This window comes from Rhincodon typus, chromosome 2, assembly GCF_021869965.1.
Source record: "Rhincodon typus isolate 14 chromosome 2, sRhiTyp1.1, whole genome shotgun sequence".
Lineage (NCBI taxonomy): Eukaryota > Metazoa > Chordata > Chondrichthyes > Orectolobiformes > Rhincodontidae > Rhincodon > Rhincodon typus.
Genome location: NC_063333.1, coordinates 144,242,152 through 144,262,360, shown reverse-complemented (window position 1 = coordinate 144,262,360; position 20,209 = coordinate 144,242,152). Strand labels below are relative to the sequence as shown.

Sequence of the window (20,209 nt, the reverse complement as noted above, 5' to 3'; positions counted from 1 at the left end):
GCCAAACAGCATCATAGGATCAGAAAGGAGCCTTTCTGCTCCTATGATGCTGCTTGGCCTGCTGTGTTCATCCAGCTCTGCACCTTGTTGTCTCAAACTATACAAGTGCTGGATAGGTTTGTCCCACTGAGGCAAGGAAGGGACGGTAAGGTGAAGGAACCTTGGATGACAAGACATGTGGAACATCTAGTCAAGAGGAAGAAGGAAGCTTACTTAAGGTTGAGGAAGCAAGGATCGGACAGGGCTCTCGAGGGTTAAAAGGTAGCCCGGAAGGAACTGAAGAATGACTTAGGAGAGCTAGAAGGGGACATGAAAATGCCTTGGAGGGCAGAATTAAGGAAAACCCCCAAGACGTTCTATACTTATGTGAGGAACAAGAGGATGGCCAAAGTGAGGGTAGGGCCGATCAGGGATAGTGGAGGGTGTGTGTGCCTGGAGTCGTAGGAGGTAAGGGAGGTCCTTAATATTTTGCTTCAGTATTCACCAGTGAGCGGGACCTTGTAGTTTGAGAGGACAGCATGAAACAGGCTGATATGCGAACAGGTTGATGTTAGGAAGGAGGATGTGCTAGAAATTTTGAAAAACATGAGAACGGATCAGTCCCCTAGGCCAGACGGGATATACTCAAGGTTATTACGGGAAGCTAGGGAAGAGACTGTTGCGCCTTTGGTGATATTCTTTGCGTCCTCCTATCCACTGGAGTAGTACCAGATGATTGGAGGGTGGCAAATGTTGTTCCCTTGTTCAGGAAAGGGAATAGGGATAATCCTGGGAATTACAGACCAGTCAGTCTTACTTCTGTGGTAGGCAAATTATTAGAGATGATTCTGAAAGATAGTATTTATGATTATTTGGAAAAGCACAGTTTGATTAGAAATAGTCAGCATGGCTTTGAGAGGAACAGGTCATGCTTCACAAGCCTTATTGAATTCTTTGAGGATGTGACAAAACACATTGATGAAGGTAGAGCAGTGGATGTGGTGTATATGGATTTCATCAAGGCATTTGATAAGGTTCCCCATGATAGGCTCATTCAGGAAGTAAGGAGGTATTGGAATTCAGGGAAATTTGGCTGTCTGGATACAGAATTGCCTGTCCAATAGAAGACAGAGAGTGGTAGTAGATGGAAAGTATTCAGCCTGGAGCTCAGTAACCAGTGGTGTTCTGCAGGGATCTGTTCTGGGACGTCTGCTCTTTGTGATCTTTATAAATGACTTGGATGAGGAAGTGGAGGGGTGGGTTAGTTAATTTGCCAAAGACATGAAGGTTGGTAGAGTTGTGGATAGTGTGGAGGGTGGGTGTAGGTTGCAAAAGGACATTGACAGGATGCAGAGCTAGGCAAAGAAGTGGCAGACAGAATTCAACCCAGAAAAGTGTGAAGTGATTCATTTTGGAAGGTTGAATTTGAATGCAGAATACAGGGTTAATGGCAGGATTCTTGGCAATGTGGAAGAACAGAGGGATCTTGGGATCCATGTCCATAGATCCCTCTGCTCCTCAAAGTTGCCACCTAAGCTGATAGGGTTGTTAAAAAAGCATATGGTATGTTGGCTTTCATTGGCATGGGGATTGAGTTTAAGAGCTGCAAGGTAATGCCGCAGCTCTATGAAACTCAGGTTAGACAACACTTGGAATATTGTGTTCAGTTCTGATCGCCTTATTATAGGAAGGATGTGGAAACTTTAGAGAGGGTGCAGAGGAGATATACCAGGATGCTGCCTGGACTGGAGGGCAGGTCTTATGAAGAAAGGTTGAGGGAGCTAGGACTTTTCTCATTGGAGCGAAGAAGGACAAGAGGTGGCTTGATCGAGCTGTACAAGATGATGAGAGGCAAAGATAGAGTGGATAGCCAGAGACTTTTTCCCAGGGCAGAAGTGACTATCACAAGGGGGCATAATTTTAAGGTGATTAGAGGAATGTATAGGCGAGATGTCAGAGGTAGGTTCTTTACACAGAGTGGTGGTAGTAGAGTCAGATACATTAGGGACTTTTAAGCGACTCTTGAATAGGCACATGGATGATAGTAAAATGAAGGGTATGCAGGTTACTTTGATCTTAGAGTAGGATAACAGGTCGGCACAACATCATGGGCCGAAAGGCCTGTACTGTGCTGTACTGTTCTATGCTGTACTGTTCTATGCTCTATACACCTTTTGTCAGTGCACAGTGCCGGCAGTGTGTGTCATCTACAAGATGTATTGAGCAATTCACCAAGATTTCTTCGACAGCACCTTTCAAACCTTTGACCTGTATCAACTAGCCAGACAATGGCAGATGGATGAACACCACCATCTGCGCGTTCTAGAACTATATTACTGCTCCTTAACTGTTGCATCAGAATCCTGGAACTCTCTCCTTGGTGTAGCCCCACAAAAAGGATAGCAGCAGTATTAGGCCCACATCCTGAGTGTTTTTGTTTCCTTAGTTATAAGGATAGTTTCTGCGTCCATATCACTAACAGGGACCCTCATTCACTGATAGAGCCTGAATTCCTGTGTGCACTATCTACCCATGATTTTTTAACTGCTATTGGTCAAAACATTGTGACTTGTGCATTGCTGTGTTACTGATGTATCCCTCTACTGAGTAAGATTCCCTGCTCATAGCATGGTTGAGCTTGGACAATTATTCTCTACAGCGCAAGCATAAATTGGACTAATTGTAGTTGATTTAAACATGCAATTCTAGTGTATGGTACAGAACTTGCAAATTTAGGGATACTGAACAGCATTTAGAATTATTGTAGTGAATGTTATTAAAGGTTGGTAGCCTTGCTAAAGATGAAGTAGTGTAGACTGCACACTCTAGAGATAAGCTGCTGGGAATGTTTGCAACAATATGCAATCTGCAAGGCTAACTTTTTTTTTCACTCATGGGACCCCTAGTTGCCCTTGAGAATATGGTGGTGAGCTGTCTTCTTGAACGCTACAGTCCTTGTGCTGAAGGTTGACCCACAATGCCCTTAGGGAGGAAATTCCAGGATTTTGACCCAGCGGCAGTGCAGGTACGGCAATATATTTCCAAGTCAGGATGGAGAGTGGCTTGGAGGGGAGCCTGTGGGTGATGGTGTTCCCATGTATCTACTGACCTTGCCCTTCTAGATGGAAGTGGCTATGGTTTTGGAAGATGCTGTCTAAGGATCTTTGGTGAATTTCTGCAGTGCATCTTGTAGCTGGTACACACTTCTGCTGAGTGAGAGTGGTGGAAGGAGTGGATTTTGTGGATGTGGTGCCAATCAAGCCACCTGATTTGTCCTTGATGATGGTGACTGTTGTTGGAGCTGCACCCACCCAAGCAATTGGGGAGTATTCCATCATAATCCTGACTTATACCTTGTAGATCGTGGACAAGCTTTGGGGAGTCAGGAGGTGAGTTACTAGCCACTGTTTCCAACAGAAAGTTGTGTCATTTATCTGGTGTACTAAACTGTAATAAATAAAAAAAAGGAAATCTATTCTACAGGTGCAAACATCTCTGGAAAAGCCAGCATTTGCATATTTAGGTTTAGAACCCGAATAACTGCTTGTTGCGAAAGTTTAAATATTTCTGTTGTGACTCAGCAATATTGCCTCAAAGTTAGGAATTCAAGAGACTTGGACAAAGTGTACAGAGGATCAAAGTGAAGTTTATAAAGACACAGACATGCAATCCTCTATTGCAACACTGGTGTATGCTATGCCAGGGTAATAGGAAACATATCTGATTTCATAATGCTGAAGCTTTTAAATGGATGGAAAACGAGGCTGCATCATAATAAGGGTAAAAACAATCAGTTAATGACATTTGTTATAATTTAGACCTCATTACATGGGGCAACTAATATTAACATGCACAACCATGAAGTGAACTATACTAAACAGCTAATCCCCACATTATTAATAAATACTATTAGCAGTTAACTCTATGGTGTGAGGTTACTGTTTGTTTATACTTATCACATTTATTAATTTTCTTTAAACATCCCTTCTAAAAGTGCATTATAATTAGATCACTTTAGACTTCACTGTGGAAAAGATAACAAGCATAATGTGCAAGCTAAGTAAAAATATAATTCATTAATACTGCACACCTTTAGCTACAGCACTGACATCTTCATAAAACCCTGCAATCAAGGCCACATGACCAGGTCTGGATTCAGTTGGAACCCGTGTGTGAGACACACCCCAGCTTCCATGGTGCACCACCACATTCCTGTAAGCACAAAAACAATTTACAAAATTGGGCATACAAGAAGGAAGTTATTCCAAATATGCAAGATGTCCGTTTGTAGTCAGTGTGTTCCTGGAGTCAAATGAACATAGCAATGAGAACCATACTAAACTGTTACTCATTACTGTAAACTCTTATCTTCTCCCTACCCGCAAAGCCAGAAAGTGACCACAAACACATACATATACACACCAAGAGAAGCATGTTAATTTTTCAAACTTCATCACCAAATGGCCACATACGCAGTTTGCTGTATGCGAACCTTTTGTCCCTGTAAGCTAAACATTTGCCAACAAAGCAACAGTATTTTTTGATTGCATATTCTAATCTATGAATAATCCCATGCTATTTCTATACAAAATTAAATCTGTTTCATATCTTCACAGGCAACAGAAAAAGGAGTGTTTATTTGTACCAATTAATGTTTCATTAAACTCAAATCACTATCTAACTTTGTTTTGTTTTTGTTTGTTATATTTATAATACTATGAAATAGTTAATTTCACTGCATGAAGTTGGAACTGCAGCAGTAAAACTAGAATTTATTGGATAATCTGCAGTGTGCATTTAAACACTGATGTTAATGCCAGATCATGTCTACACTGTTGTTTGAACATCGTGGTTCAATCCATCTAAAGAAAAACTGCATTTATAGATTTATAAAAAGACACACTCAGCTGAGTTGATGTTTCTTCTCCTTAAAAAGGGATGAGAACTTGATTGGGTAAATATTATATATATGGGAGAAAGTAATCAGTGGTATAAGCCATTGGTGTGAGAAGTGGGACACTTAGGCCACACTAAAGAATCAAAGGTCAGGGCAGAAGAGGGTCAATATGAGCTTAAAAGCACATAGTCATTATCTCTGATGGCTGTGGCTATTAGGAAAAAGACACGTACACACATTCTGAGCAAGTGTCACTGGACTCGAAATATTAACTCTGATTTTCCCTTCACATATACTGCCAGACCTGCTGAGCTTTTCCAGCAACTTCTGTCTTTGTTCCTGACTGGAAGCTCGACTGATCCAGGTTGGTCTTTTCTCCATACAAGTGTTTTCTCACCTCTCTTCAGCTCAGGATATCAGTATACCTGCTGTTCCCTTCAGCACCATGCTCTTAACTAGCTTCCACTTAAATGAATTGTTGCTATTGAGCTCAACCACTCCTTTTGAGAGAGAGTTCCACTTTCATAAGACTCTCTTGGATATAAAATTTCTCTTGAATTCCTATTCGACTTAGTAGTGCCTATACTTTCTTAATTTTCCCTCATAAAAGGAAACATCATCTTGATTTCTACCCCATCAAATACTTTGATAATCTTAAATAGTTTTCTTTGAAATACTTCATATGACCAGTCATACCGGAGGAATGGTGAACGTGTCTGTCCATTCTGATCCAGCTCAAAAAAGGCGTCTGCACGCAATCCATCAGCAACAAAAAGAACAAGACGTTTAGCTGGTGGTGGTAGTGATGTTCGATGAGGAGTCATTCCATGCACCAGGGGAGAAGTGAAATAAATGTCAAAAATGGAGGCAAAGAAGATGAGATGCACAAGCAAGCCAATCAGGAAGAACATCAGCATGTTTAGACATAAATCTGATCACTTCATTCCAGGAGGAACTGAAAATCAAACAGAAACATGGAATTATTTTTAGCAATTTACACACAGAGGGTGTATTTCTAACTGAGCTGAATCCTTTCCCTAGCTATGCCATATCAGCATGGTTTTATAATAGTTACATATTAAATTGTCCATTTTAATATGTACTGATATTCAGAAACCTCAATTCTTGTAAGCCTTTATGACATTACAGGTTTTTACAGCTAAACAATTTGAAAAATAATTTATATTATAATTGATTGGAAATGCATTTTAAAATGTTTTTAGCTTTCTTAAAATTTCATTCATGGGATAAGGCATCATTGCCCATCCCCAACTGCCATTCAGAACACGGCCCTAAGCTGCCTTCTTGAACTGTCCTTTAGATATAGAGTTACTGATACCACTATTAAGCAAGGAGTTTCAGGATTTTGACCCAATGACAGTGAAGGAACAACGATATAGCTCCAAGTCAGGACAGTTTGTGGTTTCAAGTGGAACTCGCAGGTGTAAGTGTTCCCATGTATCAGCTTGCCCTTCCAGGTGGCAAAGGTTGGAGGCTTGGAAAATGCTGTTGAATGCTTGGTGATTTGCTCTGGCATATATTACATAAAGTACACACTACTGCCATCATATCTGTCACGAAGGCAGTGAATGGTGAGGTGGTGGATGGGATGCTAGTCAAGCAGGCTGCTTTGTCCTGAATGGTGCTAAGCGTCTTGAGTGTTGTTGGAGCTGCAGCCATCCAGGGAAGTGGAGAGTATTCCATCACACTCCGGACTTGTGCTTTGTAAAATGGTGAACCAGCACTGGGCAGACACAGGTGAGTTACTCACCACAGAATTCCTCATGTCTGACTGTATAAATGTTTGAATAAAGTATAAGTTAATACAGCTAAAATTTATCATTTATTTCCAAGGCATTTGTTTTGTAGCACTGCAAAACCATTTCTCCATCTATTTCTACTACAGGGCATACTGAAAGTCTTAACTAAACCAAATATTCATTTTCTAGTACAGAACTTGAGTTTGCCGAAAAAAATATACTTTTTCACAAATTTTTGTCTTGTGCTAATCAAGAATAGCAACTCAAGATTTATACTGCATGGGAAGAGAATGCTGACTAGTTGGCTAGTAGATTCTGAATGGTAGGGGCGTTATTGTGGCAAATACACCCATGAATGCCGATTGACAGTTAACTGCCAAGCTTTGTTTAAATTTGAAACCAGGGCAATACCCACACCAACGGCAACCAGCATACCTTTCTTAAAATTTAAAGAAAGTCTGGCAGTTAACTGTAAGTCAGCATTAATGGGTATGTTCTCCATAGAACATTTTGACGGTTAATTCTCCAGGACTGAACACCACATTTTCCTTCTTGAAGGCAACTTGCTTCCATCTTGCTTAGCTCACCAACTTTCATTGAAATTCACTTCAATTTAAAGAGCAACATGTCAGTAATAAAATCATACTGGAATATTTTCATTGGAGAAATGGATGAGATTTCCAAATGTTAACATAGATGTGCTTCAACCTGTCACTGTCACCTTGTACATATCCATGAATCATGGTTACAGAATATATCAGGACAACTCAATATGTAATAAAGGAAAGGAAAAAATAATTGGTAGAAATTAGATGGAGACAATGCAAACTTGCATTCGCAAGTACTAAGGGGGAGAAGGTCTCCTCACCAAGATGAGGAGGACTTTGTTCAGACAGAGGGTGGTTAACCTGTGGAGCTCATTGCTGCAGAAGGCTATGGTGGTCCTATCTTGGTACTACTGAGACAGATGATAGTTTGTGATTTGGTATTGTGAAAATGCCAGCATCAATCTATAATTTACATGTTTAGATAAACAGCACTGATTGCAATTCAATTTATAAAGGCAAAGATGGACAAGTATTGTGATTACAAAAACAAGTCAATTGACCGAACTGGTTTGTGCCAGAATTTACACTGACATGGATGTCCTCCTACCCTACTAGCAGAACTACTTGATCCCAGCAAAATTCCTGCTCCTTTTGGGTTTATCCAGATTCAGTATAAATGCATTTATATAAAAGAGAGAAGTATTGCAGATAAGTCACCACAGTCCCAAAGGTTTATCCAGATTCTGCATAAATGCATCTATATAAAAGTACAGCAGATAAGTCACTGTAGTTCTAAAGAACTGCTCTCTCACTAGAGACATGACGGTGGTGCGTTTAACCCGAAGGTCACCATGACTTGTTCGAGGTTGTGAAGGCAGGATCTTCATGATCATCTCAGATGGCACAGAAATTGAACCAGTGCTGTTGGTGTCACTCTGCGATGCAAACCAGCCATCAAGCCAACTAGGCTAACCAATCCCCAGTAGTTGGGAGAAGCGTCATACTGGACTCAAAATATTTATTTGGTTTCTCTCGCCACAGATGCTGTCAGATCTGCAACGTTTCTACTGCCCTCCTGTCTTACTGCATCCATACTAAGTCACTTGACCCTCTCCATGTGGCAGCAAATTTCACATTCTTATCAGTTTATTGAAAAGAGTTTTCTCCTGAATCCCCTTGCAGCATAGGAACAGGAGTAACCCATTTATCCCTTGAATCTGTTCTGCTATTCAATAAGATCAAGGCTGATCTGTCATCTGTTGCCATATACCCTCTTTTGCCATCTTAATAAATATTCTTGGATAGCCATAATAACTTTCATTAATAACAATGTATCGGTCTCAGATTTAAAATTAACAATTGATCTGCTATCAGTTGCTATTTGCAGAACAGAATTCCAATCTTTTACAACCCTTGAATGAAAAAGCATTTTTGAAAAAACTGGCTCCAATTTTTTTTTACTACTGCCCTTTCATACTAGATTCCTCAATCAGCAGAAAGACAGAAAAAGTTTCACTTCATCTGACCTAGATGTTTACCGTAACATCTTGCACTAAATTAGCTCTGAACTTTTACAGCCCATCAAGTCCACACCAGACCTCCAAACAGCATCGCACTCAGACCCACACCCAACCCTCTCCCTGTAACCCTGCATTTCCCACGGCTAATCCACCTAACCTGCACATCTTTGGACTGTGGGAAGAAATCGGAGCACCCAGAGGAAGCCCACAGAGACACAAGCAAAATGTGCAAATTCCACACAGTCAGCTGAGGGTGGAATGGAACCTGGGTCCCTGTCGCTGTGCAGCAGCAGTGTTAACCACTGAGCCTACCATACAGCTACCTATAAAGCCTTGGTAGTCACTTTGTGTCCTCTTCACAACTTACTTTCCTAACTATCTTTGTATCATCACCTTTGGTCTCTTCATTCAAGTCATTGACATAACCTGTAAAAAGTCGAGGTGTCAGCAGTGATCCCTTTGGTACACCAATTATTACATCCTGAGATGGGGAGGTGGGAAAATCTTGAGGGCACTGGATAAATCCTTGGTGGGGGTGGGGGTGAAAGAAGTGGGTAAATCCGAGGGAGGGGGATTAATCCTCTGTGTGTATGGCGGGGGGGGAGGGGGTGGCGCAAATACATTGATCAGGAGCGCACTCGGTCAGACCCTCTCCAGCATCTGAACTAGAATCTAACTGATTTCCCCCTCCCCGCAATAAAATTATTTCAAAGTTAGATCCAGAAGCGCACATCTGCTTATTTCAAAGTAAGATACAACTCATTTCCATTCTTACCTGCCCGATTGAGCGCGTCAATACCTGGGAACAGGCCCATTGGGCACGGGGAAGCTACCAACATTGATTCAGTCAACACAGTGTACTGCGCTTGCGCGGCTGCTTACCGTTGCGACTTCTGACCTTCGGCATCGATGTCAAGTTTATCTCCTTCAACAGCTGCAATCAATTAATTATAAAAATAATAAAACTTCTGTTAGCAGAGGAAAGAAAGAAACACCTCATTTTCTGAAATTATTAACACTCTATAAATGTTGTTGAAAGGCTGCGTTTGCTGACACCCAGGCAGCTTCGTTGGCGGGACTATCAGATTGACGGGTCGACCCTGATTGTTATTGGTGAAAGGTGCTGTCAGTCATGAAAAGTTTCCTGCACGCATACCCAATAAACGGTTAGAGAGGGTGGGTCGGGAAGGGGCGGATTTTTTCCCCCCACCGCAGCACTATCGCGAGATTACAACCAGGAAGACGAGAAGCAAGATGGCGGCGTCTAGTGTCAATCCTTTCCTCAGCGACTCGGATGAGGAGTCCGAGAGAAAATCGCGGAGAGGCAAAGAGGTCGGCGCGCCGGGTCTACCGTTCTCCGCCGCACACGTCCCCACGCTGCCCCTGTCACCTCAGCAGGAAGCGGGTTTCGGTTACAGCGGTGGCGGGGTCAGGGAGGCGGCGGTCGGACTGCCGCTGGGGGCAGAGCCGCCTCGCGTTCCCCTGGATACCATCGCGGCCCAGCTGCTGCGAGACCAGTACATTCTCACCGCCTTGGAGTTCCACACCGAGCTGCAGGAGGCAGGCAGGGAGCTGCCCCGGCTCCGCGATTACTTCTCCAATCCCGGCAATTTCGAGAGGCACACGTCCACTCCCCCCAAGGACCTGGCTCCTGCGCCCGGGCAACTCAGTGAGTGGTAGAGGCAGCACCTGGGAACACAGAGGGTGGGGATCGGGGGCTGAGCAGGGAATTGGAGATACTGTCTGAAGTAAAAACGGAATGTCATTGAAACCTGAGGCAATAATGAGACTAGGGGAGCGGGACTGGTGGGAGAGGCAGAATGACAAGTGTGGTGTGAAAGCAGAATTAATGTTTCGGGTCCGGTGACCCTTCTTCAGCACTTTTGCTCTTAAGAAAGGGTCACCGATGCCGAAACGTTAATTCTGCTTTGACTCTCACAGATACTACTAGACCTGCTAATTTGAGTTTTTCCGCAATTTGTTTGTTTTTGTTTTTGTTTTTGTTTTTGTTTTTGTTTTTGACAAGTACGGGATTACATTGTAAACGGCCAGAGTTGAGTTTGAAGACGATATGCGCTTGAAGGAACGGGACGTATAAAACTTAAAACTCATTAAAATGACCGTTGTGATGGGCATAACAGCGAAGTACGGACGGATAGAACTGAAGCTCAGACTAAAGGGAAATTCTGTACGAGCGTAGTTGTACTGCTTGTCGGTAACTTAAAATAGTTAGAAATCTTATAAGGATCATTTATGGTATCAATTTTGTTTTCGTCTTGGCCTTACAAGAATAATATTGAATGTTCGCAGGAGCAGGTATACTGTGAGCTATGATTCACTGGGTGTTTATATGCTATGTGGTTCATACCTAATAGTAATACTCGCTGGAGGCAACATATTTTGTTTTGATTTGTATTAATTTCCTGTTTGCGAACTGCGTCTATGAATGCCACCCAATGTACCATATACCGTGTGATCACAAGGCAAATTGGGGGAAAGACCGTTTAGGCTATTCGATTTCATTCTTCCGGACCTGCTGTTTTGCATTACAGCATCTAATTCTAACTTCAGCCACTTAGTTGCTTTAGCTTTAGTTAGTGTTTTATTAACAGATTGTTTAAAGAAGTCGTTGACCATGGGTTATGTCTATTTTATAATCCTATTATTTCTTTTTAAAAGAAAGCTATTTCTTCATTTTCTTTTATTTCTCATCTACATGCTGTCTGTCTGTGCATCAGAAATCTGTTTCCTCAGGGATGCTGCTATCACCAGCTGTACTACTTTAATTCCTTCACTCTCTAAATGATCAGACTACTTGTCTGACATACAGAATTGGACAAACAGAGAATTCCTTCAGTTAAATATTAAGAGCGCTGCTATCATTAGTCTCGGTCCCACCCCCAATCTCCATTCCTTTGCTCTGAAATTCCCCCCTCATGGCAACTGTCTGAGACTTGACCAGACCCACATTTTACCCAGCTGTGACTTCCAACTGCACGTTCACATCATCACTTAGACCATCTGTTTCCACCCTGCTAACAATCCTCAACTCAGTCCCATCCTTGTCTTATTCACTATTGAAATCTTCATCTAGACCTCTAGACTTGATTCTTGATACTTGCTCCAAGCAAGTCTCCATTCTAGTGCCCATAAACTGTTGGCTCTATTGAAGTCCCATTTACCTGGTACTGTGTTCACTGACCTACACTGACTCCAAATAAAGAGAGCCTCTCTTTTAAAATTGTCATCTTTGTTTTCAAATTCGTCTATGCTTCAACTTTCCTCATCTGTAATCTCCAATCACAGAACTTGTGAATCATTGTTTCTGGTTCAGCTGGCTGGGCCCTGTGTTTCGGAACTCTTTGCACCAGCCTCTTCTTTTCGGCATCTTGAAACTTAATTATTTTGTGTAATAACTTTGGTCAACTGCCTTACTATCTTTGTGGTTTAGTTTACAATAATGTGAAGAAAATTTTATTATAAGTGCTGTAAGATGATGTTGCAGCAGCTACACCTGGCCCACTTTAAATTTCTTCCCTTACTATTTGTATTAGCAATCTGTTGTCAGCGTTGATGGTACATATCGTACATGTTAGCGGATGAAACAAGGGCAGTGTGAAAAATTGCATCTGCCAAGTTGATTTTGAGGAGTGCTTATTTCTCCATTATTGTGAAAGCCTTTGCTTTGGACTTAAATGGAGAGAAGAGAATAGAATAGACTGTTTCTGCATGTTTGCTTGAAAATTTGTGCTCCATTGAATAGCAGATCAGTTTCACTTTTTATCTGAATATAAGGGGGTCTGACATTGGATGTTGTTTTAGTATCAGGTGATAGGACAGGATGTTTTTGAAAATCTTTGGCTAAAGTACAGTTATAAAGTGTCCTTTGCAGAACCAGGATCCTGGCTCATTGGTGATAGCATGGGAGTTTGACTGAAAATTGGCAAGATAATCTTTAATGACTCCCTTCTTTTTCCATTTTATGTATCTTGAAAGATTTTTCAAAAAGCTTGGTATAATTTCACAGCTTCAATACTTAGTTTTTAAAAATAATTATCCAACCTGATAAGCCCTTGACTGAAAAGTTCCCAAATCTCATTATAAGCTAATTTTTAAAAAAAATCTGTCTACTGGGTAACCTTTTTGAATACCTATTTAAGCATGGATGATGCCTCCTATTCTGCTTAGAGATGTAACTGCAGCTGAGAGAGCTGCTAATAATATACCCTTAACACATAGGTTTGCAAGAAATAGCTTTTGTTCTTTACAATGACTTTAAGGTTTCAGCCTCAGCTCTGTAGTGGTATTCACCTCTAAGTCAAAGTAGTGGATTTGAACGCCCGTGCCAGAAACACGACTGCATCATTTAGTGGCCACTGTAGGGCAGCATTGATGGAGTACTGCGCTGTCTGGGGATGTTGTCTTTCAAATGTAATGTTAAATTGTGCCTCCTGATGTTAGATGTCAGTGATTAGATATTTGAGAGAGAACAGGGGATTTCTCTGGATGTCATAGATGACATTTACCCCTCAACCAGCACCACAAAAGAATAGATTGTCTAAATATTGCTGCTGGTAGGAACTAGTGCCCAAATCACCTAACAGTAATAGCTACTTTTTTTTTATGTAAAAGCCTGTGAAACATTTTGGGAAATGTAAGAATGCTTTATAAATGCAATTTCTTTCTTGTCTCTCTCGCAAACAGACAAGGTTAATCTGACAATGATCAGGGCAATGAATGAGAACCATACAGGTAATTTCCCTGGATTCTAACTTCAAACAATTTTAAGCACATATTTTAAAAGCAAAATGAAGAATGCATTTTCATGCAGTGATACCATTTTCAAAGCACTTTTCGCTTCACACTGCAGCTGTAGTGCAAATGCTGAACTTCTACTGATTCTGGAATGAAGTAGAGGAGAGTGTTCAAGCCTTCACACTTTGCTTTGTGTTTAGCATACAGGCTAGATAGTCATGCTTCATGCTGAATCTCTGGGTTGTGAATGCATAATAATGCCTATGCAGTAAAAGTATGGTTTAAATTGGCAGTTTGCAGCAAGTATTGATTTCTGTGGCAAAACCAGAAAGTGGAGAAACTCGACAGGTGAGGAGAAAAAGAGAGTTAACGTTCCATTGTCACTGGGCCTCAAAAGTTAACTCTCTCCACAGATGCTGTCAGACTTGCTGAGTTTCTCCAGCAATTTCTGATTTTGATTCCGACCTCCAGCATCCGTAATGCATTGTTTTATTTTGTTGACTTCTGCGGAGTTTTAATAAGCAGCTATATCTTAAATCACCATGTTGCTAAAGTTGCAGTTGAGTTTTACAAGGAGTGTTACAGAATCATAGAATTTTACACTACAGAAGAAGGCCATTCAGCCCATCATATCTGTACAGCTCTAGAAAGATCTACCCAGTTAGCCCTACTTCCAGCTTTATCTCCGTAGCCCTCTAAATTATCACTTTCAAATATATGTTCAGCTCTTTATTGAAACCACCTGTGGAATCCACTCTCCCAGGCAGCACATTCCAAATCCTAACAACTGAGTAAAGAAGTTTCTCCTCATCTCACCCCTAGCTCTCTCACTGACAATCTTGAAATTGTGCCCCTAGTTAGTGACACATTAACTAGTGGAAACAGAATATCCTTATTTATGCTGTCAAAATTGTTTACTATTTTGAACACCTGAATAAAGTCACTGCTTGATCTTCTCTGCTCCAAGGACAATAAACCCAATTTCTCTAATATTTCCTTGTATCTAAAATCCCTCATTCCTGGAATCATTCTAGTAAACCTCTTTTTGCACTCACTCCAGTGCTTCACAAAGAATTGTATAGCTTTATAGCATGGAAATAGACACTTCAGTCCAACTTGTCCATGCTGACCTGATATCCTAAATTAATCTAGCCCCATTTGTCAGCACTCGGCCCATATCCCTCTAAAGCTTTCCTATCCATATATCCATCCAGGTACCTTTTTAAATGTTGTAATTGTACCAGCCTCCACCACTTATTCAGGCAGTTCATTCACACACGCGTCAACCTCTATGTGGAAAAAGCCACCCCTGAGGTCCCTTTTAAATCTGTCCCCCTCACCTTAAACCTATGCCCTCTAGTTTTGGACTCTGCTACCCTGGGGAAAAGACCTTGGCTATTCACCCTATCTATGCCCCTCATGATTTTATAAACTTCTATAAGTTTATAATTCCTCAGCCTCCGATGCTCAAGGGAAAGTAGTCCCAGCCTATTCAGTCTCTACCTATAGCTCAAATCCTCTAATCCTGGCAACATCCTTGTAAATCTATTCTGAATCCTTTGAAATTTCACAACATCTTTCCTATGGTGGGGAGACCAGGATTGAATGTAGCATTCCAAAAGTAGCCTAATCAATGTCCTGTACAGCTGCAACGTGACCTCGCAACTCCTATACTCAATGCACTGACCAATAAAGGCCTTCTTTACTATCCTGTCTACTTGCGAATCTACTTTCAAGGAACTTTGCTTAAATAAGGTGCCCAGTTCTGAACACGCAACTCGATATGTGGTCTGATCATTGAATGGAAATAGGTGAATTAAAAATCAATATTTCATACAAAGCATCTCCAAATGTCCCTACTCTTCCCAAAACAACTAAATAGCTGTTTCAGATGGAGATCTTTTATCGGTGCAAGAATGTAACATTCTGTTGCAGATCTGCCTTCCAAAGAACTCCTGATTAGGGAGAAAAAAATTGCCTGGCTAATGAACTGTTCTCCACCCCTACGATGTGACTAAGGCTCGGCATTATTGCTCAGTTTCTCATGCTGGTGTTCAAACAAGAGTCAAATGCTAAACTAACAGGCAATGAAGTTTTTTGAGTAGTTGATAAGAGTTAAGATTAATGAAAGATTGGTGGCATACTTGTAAAATAAGGAAATTTACCGAATTAAAACTGTTAGCTTGAAACTGGAATATTCTGCATGTTTATTTAAGTTTAATATGTGGACATTCCATTAATTATTTTTCCTCCAGCATGTGTTGTATATTTTTAAAGATTCCATAAAATACATTTGGAGAAATTAAATGTTTTCACCTGAAGACACCAGAGTCTTTTAGAAGTACTGTGCCTATTTCTTGCTTATTCTGGATGGCCATTAACAAAGGACTGAATCAAATCTCCAAATTTTTCCTGTAGTTTAAGATAAATATTAGTATAGTGGAAGGTTTTACCATTCTGCTGTCCAAATGAATAGCTGTGTTATTTAGCTGCACCTATTAGTTCTAAACAATTGAATCACGTTGGTCTTTTCAGTTATTGTAGTATTTTTGTTCCTGTCACCGTCGTTTTAAACATTCCTCTAAAGGCAGCAATACACATTTGGTTGTTTTCAGTTGACAGTGGCAATACACCTGTGGCATGTTGTCTATGATTAATTAGTTTGCATCCTGGTTCTAAAGTTGAGCAGTCAGCAAGGGGAAGCATCATAAATGTTGTTGTTTCTATCAGCAGCTGTAAAATTGTGAAGAGGGGCAAGTACCCTATAACGTGTTGGATTGTAACAAAAACTCAACTGACTCACCAATGGAAGAAAAGGAAAAATTGCGGGTGTAGTGGACAGGGAAGAAAGTTATCTCCAAGTACATCGGGGCTCGATCAGAATGGGCCAATGGGCTGAGGAGTGGCTGTTGGAGTTAAGTTAGATAAATGTGAATTATTGCATTTTGGTGAGGCAAACTAGGGCAGGATTTATACGCTTAATGATGAGGTCCTGGGGAAATGTTGCTGAGCCAGGAGATCTAGGAGTGCAGATGCATTGTTCCTTGAAAGTAGAGTTGCAGGTAGATGGTGGTGAAGGCGGCATTTGGCACACTTGCCTTCATTAGTTAGTGCGTTGAGTATAGGAGTTGAAACATCATGTTGCGACTGTATAGAACACTGATTACTGTGTTCAATTCTTGTCTCCCTAAATAGAAAAGATGTTGTTCAACTTGAAAGAATTCAGAAAAGATTACAAGGATGTTGCCAGGATTGGAGGGTTTGAGCTATAGGGAGAGGCTGAATAGATTAGGGCTTTTTAAGCTGGAGTGTCGGAGGCCAAGGGGTGACTGTCTAGAGGTTTATAAAATCATGAGGGGCATGGATAGGGTGAATAGCCAAGGTCTTTTTCCCAGGGTACGGGAATCCTAAACTTGAGGGCATAAGTTTAAGGTAAGATCTGAACCTGAATTGTTCAATTTATTAGTTTCACTTATTATTAGTTTGGAGTCGCGTATAGGCTGGACTGGATAAAGTTAGTACACTTCCTTTCCTAAGGAGCATTAGTAAACCTGATGGCTTTTTACACCAACGTTACTAATCCTGACTTTATATTCCAGGTTTATTAATTGAATTTACATTCCATCAGTTGCCATAGTGGGATTTGAGCTTTCATACCAATGAATGCAAAATTAAGGATAATTCTGTGCTGCCAACCTTTTGGATTGGATTCAAGTTTCTTTAACAAAAGACGCTTGGAGCCTTTCACTCCCTCTGACTGGGTAGATTTAAGCATAGGCCTGGAAATATTGAATACAATGCACTACCTTCTGATGGGCAATAAATGCTCACCCAGCCAGTGGCAACCAAATCCATGAATGGATTTTTATGAAACATCAATTTTTTAAAAAAAAAAAGAGCTATCCCTTCCTTTGCTGCAATTGAACATGTACTAATGTTGAAATCAGCCTTCAGTTTTCCCCCATTTTAGACTTCACTCCCTGTAAGGAGTGTCATGGGAAATTGACTAATATTTTACAAATTAGACCCATGTGTCTGGAATTCTGCAAATAATACATGACTGTTCATTTCCTCCTTGGAATAATATTTATTATTGTAATTAAGACAATTCAAAAGGTTCTGCAGTCTCACTAAATTTTGAGTAATTACAGTTCTAAGTTTTGTGCCAAAAACGGAATCAAGTCCTCGCTTCCTGAAGTTGATAACCGTTTTTTTGCTGTGCATGTAAAGTGTTTAGACTTTTAAAGCCTGAAAATAGTTGCCAAGAGAATGGAGATTTGCTTACCCTCTAGTGTATTGTTGCAGCCTGGAGCACAATGTGTTGCTTCTGCTTCCCGGTTACAGACCAGTAATGTTGTATAACCACAGTCTTGGTGTAAATTACAAAATCACAGATTCACTTGGAGAATTCAACAAAATATTAAGGTTAAATTTTAACACCCATTCCTTTTTCTTGATAGATCGAGCTGGCAGTATAAGCACCTTAGATTCTTTGGATTTTGCTCGGTATTCTGATGATGGTAATCGGGAGACTGATGAACGGGTGGCAGGTAAGCATTATCTTTCAAGGCATAAACAAATGCAAGATTCTTCTGATGTTGTACTTTTTCAGAATCTTTGTAAATTTGGCAACCTTATGATTAAATCCTATTAAGGCTGGACAAATCCCTTATTTTTGCAAATTTTACCCTGAAATTTGGTGAAGGGATTTCTATTTGATTACAAGTTAAATTGTGTCATAAGTGCTGTCCCAACCCCATTATTGTATTTCCCCCCTTTTCAATGTTATAGAAAGAATTGCTAATTCACAAATGTTATGAATATTTCCTTTTCAGACTTTAATTGCAATGTAGAAATAAAAATCAGCAGTCAGTAGAGTTTGGAGCTAAAAGTAAACCACATGAGATGATGGCCTGACTAGGAAAGTCTTGAATCTTAGTTTCAACTTGGAGTTTGCTATTGCTCAGTCGTTAACTGACAAGGCCAGGTTTGAGGGAGGAGAACTGGCTGACCAATCCTTTAGGTCTCCAGCCTTGTTTCTTTTGGTTGAACAAAGAACATTTGTGTGAATAGAAAAAGGTATGAAATTGCCAAAGAGAAAAATTTAGTACATCTGCATACAGCTCATGAAAACGTATCCATTTGTTACAGGATATACGGGGAGGTATTACTGGTAGACTGTTAATCCAGAGACCTAGGTAACGTTCTGGGCACCTGGGTTCAAATCCTGCCACGGCAGATGGTGGAATTTGAATTCGACAAGTACCTGGAATTAAACATCTAATGATGACCATGAAACCATTGTCAATTGCTGGAAAAACCCATCTGGTTCACTAGTGGCCTTTAGAGAAGGACACTGCCATCCTTACCCGGTCTGGGCAGTTAAGGATGAGCAATAAATGCTGGCCTAGCCAACGACGCCCTCATCCCATGAATGAATGAAGAAAACAAAAATTTGAGTAAAGGTGTAGTCTAAATATAATTTAAATTTTGGAGATATGGTGCTGCCAAGTAATAAGCACATGGCCTGGAAAATAAACCATGACAATTATAACACCCATAGGAAGGAATACTTGGAAAAATTGAACATCAGAATTGTATTCAGCACTGAAAAGATGAAGCACATTTGCGTGTTCTAGAATATAGTACATTCAACTAATATATTGGACATTAGCATTCAGTGTTCAAGTGAAGCTCATGTCCAATTTAGCTTGTGTGGATATAAATGGGAAAAATGGGACACTATGCCACAAGACCTTCTGGATGACAAGATTGTCTACTAGTTAATCATTTATAACTAATTATATTTCCAGACTGCGCACAGTGCTTAGGATTTAATGACTATCCCAATGATAATATTGCATGGTAGACCAGCCCGAAAGGGCTGACTGGCCTACACGTATTCTTATTTTCTATGTTTCTATAAACTGTCTACTTTTTAATGATTTGGCAAGATTGCTGAATTGTGCAATTTGTAAATTGTTAACTGTAACCAATTCTTTCTATTCCTTTGAGATATCAAGTGCTATAACATTTAATGACAGTGCAGCTGGGGTTCAACTAGTGTGAGATTAGTTTCTGACAACAGCATAACGAATTTGATGTTTTTAATTCCAGGATATCTTAAATAAGGATTTGTCCAGCCAAGTATTGTGTATTTTGTTTCCAAACAGGGTAGCAGTATCTTGGTTTGGAACTTAAGGCAAACTTCATTTTGGGGCATAAACATTTCATATTTCTCCTTAACGCCTAGCAGAAACTTATTCTTGTTGTTCAAGAAATCAAATTTAACCTTTCAAGCGCAGAATATTTAAAGAGACACTACGTTTACTTTGAAGTGTTGCACTCTGAAACAGGTGTGGAATTGAATTGCCAGCTGACAGGGCACACTCACTGACTTCTATGGCTCAAGGCCTTCTTGATAAGTTGTGAGCAAAGTGTGTCATTGCTGAATCTGAACAACTGACAGCTGCTATGCTCCACTTCATTTTTTTTCGCACCAAAGTTAAAGCCATTACTTTGCATCAAGTTACAGAAAGCTCAATAATCTTTGTCACATAAATATTATCACCTTTAGGCAAAAGGGTGCAATGGTTCTGAAGAGGAATTTCAATCTATTATTTGATTTCATTATTTATGTTAGGACTCTAAGCTCATGGAAGTTCGGTCAGTAAGTCTAACTGAAGACATTTTCAAAACTCCAAATATGTCCTGCAAAATCGCTGCAACTGCAGAGAAAGCTCACCTTTT

The 20,209-nt window shown here is 40.4% G+C and overlaps 2 protein-coding genes across 8 annotated transcripts in view; one reads left to right on the top strand and one right to left on the bottom strand.

Annotated features, from left to right (window-relative positions):
• pign (phosphatidylinositol glycan anchor biosynthesis, class N) overlaps nt 1-9,750 on the bottom strand; it is a 97,524-nt gene extending 87,774 nt beyond the window's left edge. For 5 of the 7 annotated variants that reach the window (XR_007265618.1, XM_048616911.1, XM_048616927.1 and 2 more), the window contains exons 1-3: nt 9,480-9,588; nt 5,573-5,831; nt 4,070-4,191 (exon numbers count right to left, since the gene is read on the bottom strand). Coding sequence is in view for 6 of the 7 variants with exons in the window: in XM_048616911.1 (XP_048472868.1) it covers nt 4,070-4,191; nt 5,573-5,793 (343 nt within the window). In the remaining variant the exon portion in view is untranslated. Of the gene's footprint in view, nt 1-4,069; nt 4,192-5,572; nt 5,832-9,479 lie in introns of all 7 variants that reach the window. The other 2 variants (XM_048616921.1, XM_048616926.1) reach the window with 2 other exon arrangements.
• A 110-nt stretch (nt 9,751-9,860) lies between these two features.
• The window catches only part of LOC125485630 (RAB11-binding protein RELCH-like), a 23,455-nt gene continuing 13,106 nt past the window's right edge, over nt 9,861-20,209 (top strand). Inside the window, exons 1-3 of the mRNA XM_048609247.1 lie at nt 9,861-10,373; nt 13,409-13,456; nt 17,920-18,009. Of these exons, the coding sequence (XP_048465204.1) occupies nt 9,959-10,373; nt 13,409-13,456; nt 17,920-18,009 (553 nt within the window). The 5' untranslated portion in view covers nt 9,861-9,958. The remainder of the gene's footprint in view (nt 10,374-13,408; nt 13,457-17,919; nt 18,010-20,209) is intronic.